This window comes from Cebus imitator, unplaced genomic scaffold (genome assembly GCF_001604975.1).
Source record: "Cebus imitator isolate Cc_AM_T3 unplaced genomic scaffold, Cebus_imitator-1.0 Scaffold626, whole genome shotgun sequence".
Lineage (NCBI taxonomy): Eukaryota > Metazoa > Chordata > Mammalia > Primates > Cebidae > Cebus > Cebus imitator.
The window spans coordinates 694,776-713,904 of NW_016107941.1; the positions used below are offsets into that span (position 1 = coordinate 694,776).

General features: G+C 39.6%; 1 protein-coding gene across 6 annotated transcripts; it reads right to left on the reverse strand.

The window, feature by feature from the left end:
* Window positions 1-5,578: 5,578 nt before the first annotated feature.
* SLITRK5 (SLIT and NTRK like family member 5) lies at window positions 5,579-13,374 on the reverse strand. 6 transcript variants are annotated; one of them, XM_017517302.2, is made up of 3 exons: window positions 12,995-13,368; window positions 10,786-10,936; window positions 5,579-9,802 (listed from the first exon to the last, which is right to left on the reverse strand). In XM_017517302.2, the coding sequence occupies exon 3, from the start codon at window positions 9,792-9,794 to the stop codon at window positions 6,918-6,920; it is 2,877 nt and encodes a 958-aa protein (XP_017372791.1). In that variant the 5' UTR covers window positions 9,795-9,802; window positions 10,786-10,936; window positions 12,995-13,368; the 3' UTR covers window positions 5,579-6,917. The 6 variants fall into 6 exon arrangements, with proteins under 6 accessions (XP_017372791.1, XP_037590411.1, XP_037590410.1 ...); XM_037734483.1 differs by lacking the exon at window positions 12,995-13,368 and adding an exon at window positions 12,381-12,613; XM_037734482.1 differs by lacking the exon at window positions 12,995-13,368 and adding an exon at window positions 11,592-12,129.
* Window positions 13,375-19,129: the final 5,755 nt, after the last annotated feature.

The window sequence follows — 19,129 nt, forward strand, 5'->3', positions numbered from 1 at the left end:
GTAAACTATATGACCTACCCTGTCAACAAAAGTGTATAATTTTAAATATGCTAAAAAAGAATTTGTCACCTTTATTTTTTTAGATATTGTATGTTTAGAATTACTAATCAATGACAAGTTCATAATGACAATTTAAAATCCCCATCCCTTATTCCCATTAAGTCCTGCTTACATAGTTCTTGATTGTCATGTTAGAAATTGAATTGTCATATTTTTATTTTAATAATGTGGGGATGTCACTAATTTGAGTTAGGATATTCTTAAAATTAATTTGTTAGCAAAATAAAAAGATACATCATCATCTTTTTTTTCATTTTTTTCAAAAAAACAAGGAGGTGGGAGGCAGTGGTAGAATGATTCAGTTGTGAGAATGAAAGGCAATGATAGAGACCTTTTTCCATATGTCTAACCTTGGACGCAGAGCTTCTAAATTAAGAGAATAGGCCAAAAACACAATAGGACAACAGATGACTGAAGTACATTGCTAAGCAAAAAAATACCTTCTCTGGGGTAAAAAGCTATAAGGAAGATGGAATTTAGTTGTTAAATTAAAAGTCAACACTGTGAAAGACAGGAAATTAGTAATTTCCTAAAATGGTTACTTTTATACAAAGACCCTCTTTAAATAATTTTTTAAAATCTTGGAAAGGATATTTAAAATTTATAATCTGAAAACTCAATAATTATCTTTTAACATACAAATATCAATTTCCAGTGTGATACTACATTTCCATTTCAGAATTAGGGATCTTTCATCATAACTGAGTAACAAGTATATCACTTGATTGAATGGTTTTAAATGACAGTCTGGTGAATAATTTTGAATATTCTCTAAAATGAGTAATTTATAGATCTCAGCATTCTTATTTGGATGCATATATATATATATATATTCATGTTCACTAGATTAAAAAATTTGGAGATTATAAAATTGAGGTATATCATTTTAAAAAATTACAGTTTAGCTAGTGGTAGTTCATAACTGTATATTTTAATATTAGGTACTTAAATGCTAAACAAAAAGAAAAATATGAAGAAACCCATCAAGCATAATTATATATCTTAGGAAAGTTTAACAAGGGCAGATTTCAGCTATATAAAGAAAACATGTACCATTAACTTTATATTTTGAAGTGGAGGTTTAAAGTAGATATTAAAACGCAAGATTTCAATAAATTTGATAGCTATAATTTTTTCACTATTGTTAGAACTTTCAGAGTGAAACACCCTTTTGACTTTGGATATTAATATAGCAAAAAATATTCCATGTTTATAAAGTTAAAAGCATAATTTTTCTGTGGATAATTTATGTAAATATATTATTACAGGTGATATACATTTATTGGTCAATTTTTCACTTTTATATATCAATTATTCTATTTAGTATATAAAATTTTAGTCTGCATGACACTGATGAACTTCTCGTGTATGAAACAGGCTAGTCAAAGTATTATAGTATCCTAAAAGAAATTTGCTAATCAATTTCTGGAGGAGTTACTGCCACCCTTCAGATTTTATTTCAATAGGCAGATACTAAATTGAAAATATACAGCAAATTTGGTTGCAATAGCCATTATTAACCGTTGTTTTTAATGAATTATACAGTAAGATTTTTGAAAAGTGTGCTACTTGAAAATGCTAGAAATGATCACTAGTGGTAGAAATGAATGTGTGAGTAAAAATATAAAACATGTATATGCCTAAACACCAAAAACCAACAGAATTTTGCTGCTTGTATAAATATAAATGAATATAAATGATTCAATATTCAAGTATTACAATCAAGAAATAATTGAACTTACAATATCTTGAAAAAATTCTTGAAATACACAATCTGCATATAAATTTGTTCAATGTGGACCAGGTATAAATGAATCTTTAAAATAAAGCCATAATCTCATCTATGCATACGTTAAAATTAAAAATGACAAAAATGAAAAATATCCTTCAAAACAATGGTTCATAACTTCCACTTTTAGAACCATTATATTTTAAAGTATACACATGTCTATTTTATAGTAGAAATATACAGTATTTCTTCATGATTAATAATAAAGATGCCTAATAAAAAAAAGCTCTGTAAGATTTCTATTCAACATATCTCTATGACTATTACTTGACTGTTACTCTCCTCTATAAAATTACTTTCCTAAGATCTAATAAAAATGTATCTGACATACTTAGCATTGTGCAATATATCATAACATTTTTGTTTTGATCACTAATAGAAAATAAAAAATCAAATGATTTTATGTATTTATAACATTAATTTTCTATAAAATATTTCTATTTTAATATTCAGAAGATTTTTATAGGAAACAATCTAAGTCTCTCAAACTTAGAGTTAAATGTTGTTCTTTTAATACTAGTACAGTTTTTATAATACTAGTACAGTTACCATGAGAAGTATTTGACCTGTGCCTAGCAAGCCGTGGTCTGCTAAAACCAGAGGAAGAAACAGAAAGTATTGTATTATTGTCACATTCAAAAATTTTACTGCATGAAATTTTCTATCCCCAATCTAACATTCCTAAAGCATGAAAATAAAAGTATAATTTGAAATACTTGAAAATATCAAAATGTAAAAAAACTTGGGAAAAAATGTGTATGTGATGACTCACAATATATCTATTTTTGTATGTGATATACATGCTACATATATTCATGGAAATCCATATGATTAGTTATAGAAAGGCATTAAGTTGAATTGAAATTAATAATAATAACGTACAGCTGTCAAATGCAATATCAATGAATATAAAGTTTATCAGCGTATAGATGTTAGATACGTATTTTTAAGCACATGACTAATGTCTGCCTAGCTACTTTAATCTTATTCTCACATACCTATTCACAATAGTAGAGACCTCAAAGGATTTGTGGAAACTTATGCATAAATAAAACGGTTAATATGATAGCAGCTTACACTTTTGCAACATTTTATTCTCTTTGAAAATTAATTAATTAACTCTGCCTGGCTTCTAGTATTTAAATCGGTTGCTTTGATGTTTCTGGTTCCTTTTTCTTAGTGTAAAATTTATTCTTAAAAGTAGTCATTCCAGGTATCTTGACATACCTGCAAATATTTTAATTTGGAGCCCTCTGAAAAGTGCAAGAAGAGCACATTTCCAAATGGATGGACAGAATACTTGTGATCCACTGTACTGTCATTAATATGGAGTCATGTGACTTTGGTAAGCATTTATGGAACTCTTGAAATTAAATAGCCAGCTTTTGACATTTCAAACTGGTACTAAGCTATTTTCACTTTTTCCCTTATCTTATTGAAAAATAATGAAGAAAAAAATGGAAAAAGAGAGTAGGAAGGAGGGAAGGAGGAGATATAAGGAAAAAAGAAATAACAGACTAGGAAAAAGAAAATTATAAATATTAATTTGAATATTTTGCCAACAACACAAGGTAGTAACACAAATGTAATTCATACATAAGGACATAAACTGCAATCTTGGATTCAATTCTTAAACTGTAACTTTTTTCACAGTATGTGAAAATGTTCTCATTATAAACTAGTTTGATTTTCTTGTTAGCATTAAGGGAACAGTGGTGAGGGAGAGACTTGGGTACCCAGGAAATTTGTCAAAAACTTCCACTTTTCATGTGTAAAGGCGATAATCTTGACTAAACAAAAGACATGTTCCAAGTCTGCTATCTATTCTAAGGTGGTTTAACTTACAACTTCAATCAATAGTTTAGCTGTAATTAATTTTTTATATTAGCATACAAATTATCTACATTTACTTGGAATATATTTATTTTCTCTTAGATAATTTAAGTATTTACATAATAATCACATAGACATAAAAATAATATTTTGTAATATCTACCTGGAAATACATTTATATGAGATTTATGCAACATAGTAAATCGAACAAGCACAAAGGGTAGCTTAGATTGCATCCAAAATTTAATTGATGCCTGAAACATTACATATTTTGTTCCCCAAAATTCTGTGAAGAGAATTTGCAGGGTTTCTTAATCCAGTCACAAACTACTGATATACCCAGTCTAATTGTCTACTCAGTGAACAACTTGAAGCAACAGAAATTAAATATTCAAAATTATACAGCCTGTATTCTACCTTAAAAGTTAATGTATTGGCAGGAAACCATTGGTAGGAGAAAAATAATTCATTTTTTAATTCTGTGCAGTTTCATGATTCTGAGATGATAAAAAATGTTTCGACTTTATGAAAAGATGAGTTTACTTTTATTTTCTTAATACAGTGGGAAAACATAAAAATTAGGAGTATCTTTTAAAAATCAATCTATAATTGTTATTTTCAAGATTAAAATAAAATATTGGACAACTCAGGAAGAGTAAAGATAAAAATGAACCACTCCCTAAAGGGAGTGTATGTGACAAAATTAGGTGAAATGATGCTGTAGTTTTAAAATAAAATTTTGTAAATCTTTGAAAACTACATCACTAAACTTTCTTTGACAGTTACTTATATTGTCCAGTACTAAGTCATTAAATTTAAGTCATTCTTACCTTTTTATTTTGTGCATCAAGAAATAAAAGTTAAGTTACAAGGAGGTTTCCATTTTCCATTTATATTTTATAATTTATAAAATTGTCATACCTATATATAAGAAGGTTGAAAAAGTGATATTGACATTTAAAAAAAAAAAACCGTCTGCTGCTGTGAAGAATAACAATCTGAACTGTGAAGTCAAATGCTAGTATTTATCTTTTCTTTTCTAACCCTGGATCTAATAATATAGAGGAGGTAGATGAAGAGCAAGAGATGCACTTTTCTTCATGCGAATACCATGGCATTATTAAGCTTATTCCTTTCCTCTTTGAAAAAAAACTTTAGAAAAGAAAATGTTGCAGACAATATGAATAGCTTACTGTACTTGGTCAATGTAGCATTACAATTTTTTTTTTTTTTTAATACTAAGGAAAACTGTTACCACCTGTTCAATCTGAATTCAAGTAGTTACTGTCAATTTACTCATGGGTGAATGCTGCCTCTTTGTGGCAGAATGCCATGGAAATTGTTCTTTAAACACAGAGTTCATGAACAGCCCTTGATACTGTACAAATTCCAGGTGAGATTATAGGGAGATCCACCAATAGCAATGAAGCACATAGCTCTTTAAGTTTCAGATTAATTCAAACATTTCTTAAGCTTAAATTGTTGTCTAGAATCACTAGAAAACCTTATTAAAAGATGATGAGCTCATATCCACCAACATTTTGAGCATTTAGAATACTGATCAACTTTATATAAGTAATCCATCATAACTGTTGAAGGTAGTTTTACACAAGTTAAAAATACAAAAACCATGGAAAACTGCAAACTGAATAAATAATACTGATATGATAAATACATTATATTGAGAAAAAAGTGAATATGCAATATATTACTTACCAAGCTCCATGTAGTAGATGAATACTTCAGTAAGGAAACAATGTATATAATTGAAATATCATTAATAAGCACATTAAGTGACACATTTAGAATATCATACTTCCCTGAACCAACAAAGGCTTAACTTACACATAGGTAAGTCTTTTGCACCTCAAGTAATCATTACTTCCATCCCTCATATTTGACATAGTTATCAAGTGTTTATTCAGAAACTATTTAAAAAATTACATGTGCTGGGATACATATGAGACTGTAACAACAGTAGCCCCATCTTACAGAGATCCTGTTTGTCATTATCATCATTGCTTGCTGCCCACAGGGATAAAGACATTGTATAGAGACTTGTACAGTCCATAATTTGGTCTTCTGAGGTGCCAGTACATGTGGATCTGTACAAATGCAACTGGGTTTGGTTAAACAATCTAAAATCGGCTACAATAGTAGTCAAATCATGTCATTTTGGTTCACTAATAATACTTTCGAATCTTTTCAAATAAAACCAAAAACTTGCACACAATTCTCACTGGAATGGCCCAATTAATTGCCCTTTTTTTTATACATTGGGATACAATCAGCTCATTTTTCTTAAAATAAAAATAATACAGATTCAACTGGGTGGGTTGCACTGGCTTTTAAAGATTTTGCTATTAAATTCTCCACATTTTTAATGATTGAAAATGCCTTCCTGATACCGCATCAGTTTTTGAAATGCAGCTCCTAATACAGTGTGACACCTCTGCAAAATCATAGGCTAAATAGTGAAGGAAAGAGGAATGCTAAATGTGCATATAAAAATAGGTGCTACAATAAAATATTTGTATATTTCATCAATAAGTTATTTTGACTAATCAATTATGGATCATATAGCTCTGTAATTTTAATGATTTGTCCACATCTATGGTGATCCTTTTCAGGATCACAATACTTTTGTTTTTTAATTCAAATGTCCGAATGCATACAAACACATCCTTTAAAAACAAAGAAAAGAAATGAGAAGGGAGGGGAGGGAAAGAGAGAAGGAGGAGGGGGGAAGAGAACAAACTTCCTATTAAAGTTGGGGTGTGCTAATTTCTCCACAAAAGCCAGTTAGACCCACCCATGGCTTAAAAGGGGAGAAAGGGAGGTGGGGCGGGGGCGGGGTGAGGCGGGAGCAAAAAAGGAAGAGTAGAATCTATGCGCAGCCATCATCGACCATTCTTAGCACTTCCAACCACTATAAAAATGACTGCGATCTTTCACAAGTCACCCGCGCAGCAAATCGCCCTCCATAAAGCCCTTCTCCACACCTGCCCCACACGCAAGAAGAGAAAGTGATGTGCCCAGTTTACACAAATGTTTCCCACGTGTAAATTTTAAAGGAATCTGCACACCCTTTTTGTATCTTCCACCGAAGCTGAGAAATCCCGTGCCAAGGCACTTCACCCTAAACGTTGAAACAACACAATTAATCAAATGTGTTCACCGTGTATGTCTGCTTGCTTGTTTTAAATGCAAAAGCTCCCAGGGAGTTTCTTTGCTTTTAGAACTGGCTAAATGTGGTCTGTTTTTCCAGCACTTCGAGGTAGTCCGGCTCAACGTTTAGTTTTGCTTTTAACTCCAGATATTCGTTCCGGTTGGGTTCTACAAAGACAGCACTCGGGGGGCTGTAGAGCACCGGTTCCCGCAGCCTGCTGTCCCCTGCCCCCGGGTGCAAATACTGATGGGGGCGTCTCAGGTCATAGTTGGGGGAGAAAGTGTAAGCAGCGGGGCTGCACGGGAATTTAGGATATTCCGGTAGGCTATTGCCGGCGGGGGTGGTGGAGCAGTGTTTGTCTGGTTCTAAAATGCCCCTGTAAAAGCGATCGGCGTCCTGCACCGGTGACAGCAGGTCCTCCCGGGGCTCGATGGTGCTGACGCTGTAGGCGGGGCTCCGCAAGTGGTGGCTTTCCCGCCTCTCCTCCTCCCCGGGCTGCAGCTGCAGCTGCGGCGGGGGCTGTTGCTGTGGCTGCTGCGGTGGCGGCGGCGGCTGCTGCTGCTGCTGCAGGTGGTGGTTGCTGCTGTAGGTGACCTTGAGCTCGTGCAGGTCTTTGTAATCCTCTACGGAGTTGCCCTCTCGGGAGCGGTAGATGGGGTTTTTGCACATGTGGCCCAGTGGGTGGGGGATGTATTCGTACACGTGGCCCGCGGGCGTCTTCACCTTGGGCAGCGCGGGACCGCGGTGGTGCACGTGCGCGTGTGGGTGGCCGCCTGAGCCGCCGCCGCCGCCATACACGCTATACTGCATGTTGAAGGAGCTCACGTCGGAGTTGTTGGTACTGGTGTGGTCGCTCTGGTTCTTCTTCCTGCGCTTCATGACCAGCACGAAGAGCCCGGCGGCCACGAAGACGGACATGATGAAAACCAGCAGGAGGCTGAGGATTAACACAGACAAGGGCACTGACGACGCCCCTCCGCCTGCGCCCAAGCCCGCAGGGGCCCCAGTGCTGTTCAGCCGAACTGCGGGAGTCACGGCGCTGGTCCTCGCGGGGACCTGGATGGAGGAGGGTGTGGGCGTGGACACCACTACATCTGAATAGTCTGGGCACAGCAGCTCCGACTTAATGGAGCGCATGTCGGTCTCAGCGAATTTCTTGGGCGCCTTACAGATCACCTCGTCCACTAGGACGCCCACTTTGAGCTGCTCCACCCACAGCTTCATGCCCACAATGTCGCAGGTACAATCCCAAGGGTTGTCATGCAGGTCGATTTGGATGAGTGACTTCAGCTGGTCCAAAACTCCACTCACCGGCAAGGAGGTGAAGTGGTTACTCCGCAGGTTTAGCCTGAGGAGGGTCAGGCCAGAGAAGATGCCTGAGGGCATGGCCTGCAGGAGGTTGTTATTCAAGAATAGCAGCTGGAGGTTTGGGACCGGGTCAAAAGTTCCAGACTGAATCTCGCGGATGAGATTGTACTGGAGGAAGAGATACTGCAGGCTCTGCAGGCCATAGAATAACTCCGGGCTCAGCCTCTCGATCCTGTTGCCATTCAGGTAGAGGCGCCTCAGGTTGGTGAGATCCCCGAAAGCGCGGTCCTGTATCATCGAGATGCGGTTGTTCCCCAGGTGCAGGAGGTCCAGCCCGGTGGCCTCCAGAAAGTCTGTCCTGCGCACAACAGCGATGTAGTTCTCTGTCAGATACATTTTCTTGGGATTGTAGGGCTTGGGCTGCAGTTCAGCGATGCTCTCGATCTTTCGCTCCTGGCAGTTTACGTTGAGGCCCAGATCAGAGATCTGCAGGTTGCAAGTGCACGCGGTGGGACACTCCAAAGGCACCGGGGATTTGGTCTGGTAGGCGATGCTGGGGCCATAATTGCTGTAGCCCAAGTCCTTGGAGGGCTGCCGAGAGGTGGGGCGCACCCTGGGCTTGTTGGGTTGGCGGGTCCCCTTAGGGGGCTTCAGAGGGGGTTTGTAAACAGCAGAGGAAGAAGTGGCCACGGAATTCACTGAGGCCGGGGTGGTGTGTAAATATCCCGTGGTGCTCAAGGGCGTCTGCGGCCTCATCTCATAGTCAGAAATAAGTTTCCTTGGACAAAGTTCCTGCTTGGATACCTCATCCAAGTCCCTGCCGTGTAAGCGGAAGGGGGTCTCACAAACCACATCCCCCACCAGGGCTGAGTAGGAGATGCTGTCTAACCAATCCTTCAGAGAGATCAGCTCACAAGAACAATTCCAAGGGTTTTCCTCCAGCTGTAGCTCCACAACTTTATCCATGTGCTGCAACAGCCCCACATAGGGCAGCAGTTTCAGCCGGTTCCCACGGAGGTCCAAGTGCGTTAAGGGCACAAAACGGAAAAGATTGTTGGGTAAACTGGACAAAAGATTGTCATTGAGGATAAGCACCTGCAACAAATGCAGTTTCCCAAAAGCATTGGGTTCAATGACGCTGATGTAATTATAATCGACCTGTAGGTACTCCAGGTTCTCCAAACCAAGGAAGGTATCATCTCGCAGAAGTTCCAGTTTATTATTGTTCAGATGCAATCTCCTCAAACCCCGCAGCCCGTGGAAAGCCCCGGTCTCAATGTCCTGGATAACATTGCTACCCAGATGCAAAATTGAAGCCCCAGTGTAATTGACAAATTCATTGGGATAGAGACGGTTCAAAAGGTTTCCTGACAACAAGAGGTGGTAGATTGGGAAACGGGGAGGGCTAATTTCAGAGAGACTGATGATCCCCCGATTTTCACAGCTCACAGTTAAAATGCCATCCTTTTCCTCACAAGGACATGCATTGTCACAGATTTCCCCATAATAATCGATGGTTTCTGCACACGAAAGGACGAGAGATGTTACAGCAAACGCTAGAGTCTGCAGCATCCAGCTATGCATTTTTCTGTGAAGGTCCTGTTCCAAAGTTACTGGGGGGCAGCAAGTGTGCATTTTACCTCCTGTAAGGGACAGAGGAAACAAGGAAACAACAGAATATGACAAAAAATTTAAGGGATCAGTCAGAAAGTCCCTCTCTTTCTTTAATCTCATTACTCTAAAACCCAAAAGGAAGAGATATAAATGACACGCCCCCCCCCGTGAAACATTGACATTCTCCAGATTTTATTAAAATCTATTATACATTTTGATTTAAAGGTTGATTTCATTTTTTTTTTTTTAATGAGCACAGCACAAATATGCTGCTTTTTACAAGATAAGGGCCGGTTAGATAAAGTCCCTTTTAAGTGTTCTCTACTCCCCCCACATTTTCAAAACCAATCCATAAATATACATAAAATGGCTGTCAGTTCAGTTTCAGGGTTCTAATTTAAGAAAAAAGCAGCACCATTTTACAAGGTTCCCACCTCACCTATACCCAGCCCCCACTTTCTTTCTTTCAGAACCTCTTCGGTTAACAGCTCACCACGAAGGTCTCTCATTTCACAGAAAGGCAAGGAGCCAAGATGCTTGGGGTATTTTAAACCATCTCTAGAAATGCCACAGTGGGAACCTAAAGACTACTTTTCAGAGGCAAAAAGGGTGTAAAATAATGCATCAAAGGAGCCAGAAGAAGCTCTTAAATCACCAATTGTCTTCCGGAGCTTTGAGTGAGGAGAAAAAGGAGAGCGCATTTGCTTTGATGGTGGACTTCACTACCACGCTATTAAGCACATCAGCGTCCTAATTGCATGCACAGTGTCACTTAGCAGGGCTTCCCTGAGAGCGCCCTGCGACCACTTCTCATTGATCATGTCAGCGACGCTACCAAACCTAATCTTCAAGCCACTGAAATAGTTCTGCACGATGGATTACAAAGAACTCAGCGAAGGCATCCGCAATCTCGGAATATCTCCCGATGCCTAGAGTTTAAAAAGGACGTTCCTACCGCTTACCGGGAATCAGCTAAAAGTAAACCAAGGATCAGCGCCAAAGCCTCCCTTACCTTGGACTCCGCGTCTATTTGCCACGGTAATAGCAAGGTTTGCACGGAACTACCACCTCGACAGCATCCCCATCTTTGGACTTGCTTATTACATTTAATTGTTAACGCTCCCCTTCCTCCTTTTTCTGATCTCAGGGAAAGGACGCCTGGACTGATTAAGAGGCAAAATAGAAAGGTGGGAGGGAGAACTGTAAGTGACTTAGGTCAGTTCTTTAATATCCGAATTTCATCTCCCCCAGGAATCAGTATGACCTCCTCCCCCCTTTTTTTCCTTGCTTGCTTTTTGTCCCCTTGAAGGCTTCCTTCCACTTCCTACTTCTGATCAACAGCAACTCTTAAAGGAAGGACATAAATGGAATGAAAGTGTGAGAGTGTGTGTGTGGGGGGGGGGGGCGCGCGCGCTGCGCTGGTTAACGGGGTGGGGGACATTTGGTAGAAATGCTGGGTTCTAGGAACCTATACCTTTTCTCTGGTCAACCTTGCCTTTACCTCACTACCGGAGTCTAATTATCAAATTGCTGCCCCAAACTAAACCCAAGATATTTCCGAGACAGCGGTTCAAGCCTGGAGACCTTGCTCCTGATCCCCAAGTCGACTCCAGCCCGCGTTATTAAACGCCCCTGCATTCACAAGCACATGTGCCAGTGTGACTGCGAATCATTCACGTGTGGCCACCCAGACGTGTCGAGACGAATCGGAACCACAGTGCATAAACCTCTCAAGTATCCCCGACCTCCCAACTCAACGGTAAACGTCTCCCGGCTTAAAAGCGGCAAAAACATCCCCAGTGAAAGAAAAACCTTTACCTTGAAATTTCAGTTCTCCGCTGGATCAAATCCTCACATCCATTCAGCGAGGTTGGGTCCCCTCCCCCTCCCTCCCTGTCCTTCCCCGCCCCCATTCACCTCCCACCCCATCTGAAAGCCCATTGCAAATTCTGTTCAGCCAGTATTAAACTCTAACGTTTACAACTTTAATTCAGTTCTAGTTAGCAAGGGTCGAAGAGCTTCCTTTCTACCCATTCCCTTTCCCCTCCTCCTTGCTAGCAAAGTAGACCAAAAATTGGAGAAAATAAAGTTGAATGAGCCTGGAAAGGCTGACATTCTGAGGGGGAAACGCACCTCCGATGCAAATTCGCGGATGCGCTGAACATTCTCAGATTCTCGGATTTTTTTTTTTTTTTTTTGAGGGCGGGGGCGGGGGGACTATTTGTTTTCTCTCAAAGAATTTAGATACTGGATCACTGCCCCGTACATCCCTGCATTAAGCAGCACGGAGAGGCTCAGATTAGAGCCCAGCACCCAGGCCGAGCGGAGGCTCCAGACACAGCTGCTCAAGAGGCCGCCCAGGCAGAGGCACCCGGAGTTCCAGGACGCGAGGCTCCCCCTCCCCCACCCCGCCCCAAAGAGAAGGAAGGGAAAACGGAGGAAGGGGAGGGAGGAGAGGGAAAGAAAGCCACCCTGCTGCACAGACACAGACACACACACACACACACACACACACACACACACACACACACACACACACACACNACACACACACACACACACACACACACACACGAACCTCTTTTGCAAAGTAAATGGTAGACTTACCAGGTCTCACATCTCCAAGGCCCACTCATCCTAACCACCTTTTAAAAACACACACACATGCAAAAAACCCTTTTTGGGGTAGGCACTGGGTTTTCCAAGCCCAGGCAGGGCGGGGAGGCTGCGAGCAGCGCGGTCCCAGGGGCTAGAGGAAAGAGGCGCCCGGACGCCGCCAGCCCGGGGCCGCCGCCGCGGTAGCTACGGCGGGTTCCGGGGCTCCCCAAACGGCTATCCCCGGCGCTCTCCGCGGTAGTCGGAGCGGGCGGCAGGGTTGCGAGGGGGAGAGCGGGGGGCGATCTGGAGCGGCGGGATGGGAAGGCGGCGGGAGGGGGCGGCTGAGGACCGGCAGGAGAGGCGCCTCGCGGTAGGGGCCGGGAGTCGGAGCCGGGCGGGGCGGGGAGGGGGAGCTGCTGGGAGGGAGGCACGGAGCAGGAGGAGGGGGACGCAGAGAAGACTGCCTGGCACCGCCGGCCCCGCCAACGTGACGGTCAGCCCCGCCGAGCGCTCGCACCCGCTCACACTCAGGCTCACTCGCACACTCGCTCCCATCCTCGCTCCCGCGCGATCGAAGGGTCCCCGGCAGCCTTAGCTGCTCCCTTCCCCCAGGGGGTACTCACAGTTCCCATCTGCGTGGGGGGCAACTTTCTCCGACCCAGCTGTGGCTGCCGCCCCCTCCAGCCTCCTCCGGCTCCTCGCACCCTTGGGCCTGGGTTCGAGCCGGCCGGCCCTCCCCTCCCCCCTCGGCTCTCCTCCGCGCCGTCTTCACCACATTCCCCCCTGGTCAGTGCCGCACGCCCGGGGACGAGCCAGAGGGAGCGGGTCGCGGGGGTGTGCATGCATCTCCCGCCTTCTTCTTGCAGCGCACACTGTACATGGTAGTGAGGGGGCGAGCGAAGGTGGCACCGGCCCCTCGGCTGCTCCGGCGGCGGCTTCAGCTCCTGCGCTGTCCTTTGCCCCCCGCGCAGCGGCGACCACCGCGCTGGGATCCCGCCGCGGCTGTCCCCGCGCGGAGCCCGCCGCCGCCGCAGCCCCTAATTAGTATTTGAGAGGCTCCCGCATCCGTTTGGCAGTTTCATCTTCTTCCATTCTTGCTCAATTTTTCTTCTCTCTCTTTCTGCCTGCAGGTTTTTTTTTTTTTTTTTTTCCTGTATCCCTTCCCCAGATGCGGCGCACGATCGTCATTATTTGGAACTCTCTATCACCGACATCCTTTGGGGTTTCTGCGGGGGGGCCTGGGGGGGCAGGAGCAGCGTCGTTCTCTGCCTGTGGCGTGTCCTGGCAGCCCGGTGGCTCTAAAAAAAACTCCGAGAAAGTCGCGTCTTCCTCCCGGGCGCCGAGGAGGTGGCAACGTGGTAAGCAACGCCGGGTCTCCTAGATCGCCGCTCCGGAGCGGGTGCAGGGCCCAGTCCAGTGCACTTGTTTATTGTCGCGCCGCTGGTGCGAGCCAAGCTGCAGCGGACATGATGGGCCCGGGGCGAAGCGAGCGCTCTTTGGCCGATAGGTGGCAGCCGAGGGCGAAGGCGTCCGTGGGCTAGGGCGGCGCAACCGGAGCCCCCTTGGATGTCACAAGCGGAGGAGACAGAGGAGTCTTGGACCATGTGCGTAATAGGAGCGTGGGACTGTGCAATTCTCGGATTGGGAAAGGGAGGAGTGGAAGTAACCCCGACAGTGCCAGGCTTGCTGGTGGACAGGGACAGATGATTTCAGCCCTGTGCTGATCGCCTGCCTTCCTCTGCCATTTAGAATGCTGCTGTCTCATGTACATACTGTAAAGGATCCTGGAAAAGGGAGTGGTTCCTCTTAGCTGCAAAAAAGGGCGCTACTGTTCTTTTCTCTTTTTAAGTAGAATTAAGTGTTATAGGTGTGCCTAGCCAACACAAGGGAATGTGAACGACTTTCAGAGGGAATGTTTGTGAATACATTTGGTGTGTACCAAAAAGCTGGAAAACCCCTAAGTAAATGCAATATCGATAGAAAGCGAGTTTCTTGAAGAGTCACCTGCTAAACTCCACTAGAGTCATCTTTACAGTAAGTACTCTTGGCTCTTACCGTGAAACCAGACACCTCCATCCCCAAAAGGGGGGTCTTTACATTCATAAGACATGTTTTCAATGTTTGTAATATTAGACCTGCCGTTCATCCCAGGTATAAAAGAAAATTTGATCATAATAAGTGGCCCAGTGCAGGCTGAGTGCACATGTGCCTGTTCCTTAGATAACTGTGTAGTTTCTCCATATAAATATATTTTATCCACTTCATTTTGGAATTAATTTTGTCTTAATTATGATTGGTATTTTTTTGGTATTGTTTTAGTCAGTAATATTTGGGATAATATTGTGGTTAAAATATTCTGATTGATCACTTTTAATATTAATATAGATTCTGATAATACGCCTATGTTCTAAGATGTATTTATAGCTCAGGTGATGAACATTGCAGTCTCCTGAGGTTTTGCAATCTTTTTTGGACTTTCCCCTGCATATATTATACATATATATATGTGTGTGTATATATATATATATTTTTTTTTTTTTTACTTTATCCCATAAATACTTTGTTTGGAAACAATTTGGTTCAAGTGTGGGTTATGTTCAAGGGAGAGGAAGGAAGGAAGTAATATGTAATTTCAGATAATGAAAACAAAATCTTGTAATAGAACTTTTCATTAAATTTAGAACCATTTGACTAGGAATGACAGCCACTAGCTATAGATACATTACATAAACAAATATAACTTACATTTCATCCGCAAAAGGCTGATTTCTGTATTTTTTAAATAGTCATAAACTTTTAACATTATATAAACATTTTAGAAAACTTATTTTTAAGTTTAAACTTACTTTTATATTGTCAAAATGAAAATGTAATATTTAAATTTAAAATTATATAGGAATTACAGCCAGAAACCTTTGGGATATAAATATTGAGTCCTATCAGAAACATAATTTTCACTATTGATTAACTTTGCAGAAGTTCTGAAAGGTCCTAAATTGTCTTAATCGATTATTGAAATTTTCAAAATAGCTGAAAGAAAGCTGTTATATTTTATTATTTTATCGCTGTTTTAAATCTTTATAATTGGATTAATATCAAAGTTTAATTTTTGGCATTGTATTACTTTTATTTTAAACACTTATTGTCCTAATTAAAGTAAATGTTATTCAACTAAGAGGTATTAAATATGTTTGGAATTAGTTTAGGTTATGGTTTTGTTAGGAACACTTATGCTAATAATCTAGTTTGCTTCTTGTGGTTCAAATACATAAATGATGAAAACTTTCTACCATGAACTCAACATTAAGGATGGCCCCAGAAGCCACCATTACCTTTTGCCACTAGGTGTCTCTATAAGATACTTTGCAAGAGAATGAATTTTTAGAAAATACTGTGACATGAAGAGATCAGAACAGAAGAACACAAGAGGGAAAACATCATAGATACAAGGGAAAGCCTCAGTTATTAATCTATTTCTTTATTTCCATTGAATGTTGACTATTGCCTAGAAAATATATAAATGAATTACATAAGACTGATCAAATTTGAGCCAAAATTTTTACCCGCATGAACAAACGTATCCATGTTTTAGTCTGTACTAAAACACATATAGCCGTATGTGTATACATGGTTTCAGACACCACTTAGACGCATGCACTGCACTTAATTACACAGACACATTTGGCCATTGTAAAATTAAATGATTGATCAAATATATCTCTCCAGAATTGAGTTTATTAATATTAAAAATTATTTGATGGAGTTGGATGTGAAAATCACATTTGTCCAAATGTTTGCAAATATATTTTTGCATATTAGAATTATCTGTTGAGAGAGTTTCATCATAAATACATATACATATCATGTAGGGAAATATATCTGGCAAATATATTTGGCACTTATAATGCAAATATAATTGTCAATATCAATTATGACCATAATTTGAAACCTGCAAATTTAAATTTAAACCATAAGTAGCATACTTGCCACTTCAAATTGGCCATATATTTTTGTAAATTTATATTTATTATTATCCAAATTTATTATTTTAGTCCAACATGAGCACAAGAGGAATTATTATATTAAATACTTTTCTTAAGGTAACCTTTCACATTTGTGTATCACTGTGTGTTGTCTTTAGAATATTAAAATGCTTAGACAAGAATAATGATGCTTTAAGAAACAACCTAATGAGGATTTAAACAAGGAAATTTGTTATTAATCATTGGATGACTTCATGAGTATTGATCAACATCTAAAGCCAGTAGAGCTTGCATTTTGTTGTTGTTGTTGTTGTTGTTGTTGTTGTTAGGCTAACTGGTGAGTTAAGATTATGGAATTCTAATGCTAAGTTTAAATTCCTCCACAGTAATGGCTAAGAAGTCTGTTCAACTCTATTGAATAAATGACCCATTTTTCAGGTCTAAATTAAAGGGCATATATTTTTAAGGCTTTTGAAATTGAAATTAGATATATATATAATATGTCACATTTATATATATAATTATATGTAATATATGTTATGTATATATCACATATATTAAAGTAGAAAATAAAAGTTTCTCCTGGAGGAAAACAATGAGTGATCATTTATAACTGTGTCTCTATGCAATTGCTAAAGTAAATAACTATACAAGATTTGTCTTTGACATTTTGTCTAATATATTTAAAATTAAATATCATGCAGTTATATTTATCAAATTAAAAATGGCCAGCAAAACTAATTTTGCTGAAATTATTTATTCACTTACAGACTTAATTACTCACAGCCTTAGAAATAGAGTCTGAGAGGCATTACAAAAGAATATACATAAAATAGGTAATTTTCTTCCTTGCCTCATGCAGTTCCTTGCACATATATTCTGATATTTTATTATATAATCACATAAGAAAATATCCTCTTTGGAGAACCAATTGGAAATATCTAAAAAAAAAATATCTTTGGAACACTACTTTTTCAGAAAGTAGCCTTCAGGTGTGCCAAAGTAAGATATATAAAACACTATGTCAGAAGATATTCTTTGTAAGAGATCTTGCATTTGAAAATGACTCAGAACAAGTTCAATGTCTGGCTCACTGAAAAGTGGCACACATTCATCTATACTTAACAATACTCTTCTACTTTAAACAACAGTTTGTATAGGAATACTGTTTTGCCATTATTAGGAGTATATATAACATTACCTATAATATCTGAGAGACAGACTTTTTTTCTGGAAAGAAATTAATACACGCAAATCCAGTAATACTGGTTACCTATTGGAAGAAGATTGGCATCTTAAATAGAATAGGAATTTATTTTTCATCGTGTACTCTTTTTTTCTTGTTTTTTTTTTTGTTTTTTACTATTTTTGTTTTTTACTATTTTTGCTTTTGCTACATTTTGTTCAATTTTACATACACATTTCCAATAAAAATTAATAAAAATGTGCACTTGGAAAATAAGGATATTTGGAAGGGTCATGTAAGGGCATAGGAAGAATCGAAGATGATTTCCTTAAATTGATCTCTTTCCCATGTTCTGAGTTGCTTTTATTGCTTATGAAACACTATTATCACTGGAGACATTGAATATGTTTCTAAATATGAGTGTCAATTAATTAGTTAAAATAATTTCTCATTATTCGCATGTGACATTCAAGCCTGACTACCAATATCAGCTAATAGAATGATAATTAATAGAAGCTAGCTTTGTTATCTTCACTATTCAGAACCATGCTGTGTACTGGGAACATAGTTTTATTTGATACTCTGGTGAGTGAAGAGGAAGATCAAAATGGCTCTGTAAAGAAGATAAGTGATTGCACTTGAAATTGTCAGTAGCCGTTCTTTACTGTTATCTATAGGAAGAAAAGTGAGTGTGTAGTTGTGACATGTTTTAAATATACAAACTATCATCAGACCCTGTTAGAACAAAGGCTACTGCCATCTTGCTTATACTAGCATTGAAATATACACATTCCACAGGCAATGAAGTAGCTTCATAATGTCAGATTAGCTTTCCTTTGTAACTCTCTATAGTGCTATGATTTGTCTCTTGGGACCCATTGGTCCTTGGTTCTCACACTTCTCTAGTCATTTTTAGAAAATGAGACTAAACTCGCATTATGTTATGCCTATATTTTCTGTGTTATTTGTTTTTTTTTTTTTTTCAGAGAAAAACAATTATCCTAAAACACAGTTATATTACAACAATTTCAGAAGAACCATTGCTAATGTAAGAATATCTAAATTGATTGTACTACATTCAATTTTTCAATTTTGCCAACTGGAATCCTTCATTCTACTAAGACTCTCATAATCTCTATATCCCCTCAAAATGAATCAGCCTTTTTCCCAACTCCAACAGGTTGGTTTCTACTGCCCTTTTGTCTAGCAGACTTTTCATTTTTCTTTTACCTACTGTTCTAGAGAATTCACTGTACATCCTTTCTCCATCTGCAAAAAAAACTTCTTATTCTTTCTAACAATGAAGACCTGCTCATCTAAACATTCCCTTGCCTTATTGAGCACTTGATCTAGCGCAATGTTCTATTTCTTGCTTAATGTGTTTTTTCTTCCAGACTACATTATCGTTCCTTATTTTGAAAACAGTGTATAGTATCCCTTCAATAGCAAGAAAAATGAGCTACATAAATCTTTTTGTATACACAAAAATACTTGTTCATTTATGAATTTATTCATTCAACGAATGTTTATTTAGCACCTGTCATGTGCTAGACCCTATCTCTTGTAATTGAGATGCAAATAGTTGATTC

Coding starts and splice junctions, on each gene's coding strand:
- SLITRK5 (XM_017517301.2), bottom strand. CDS start 9,794: ATGCACACTTGCTGCCCCCCAGTAACTTTGGAACAGGACCTTCACAGA.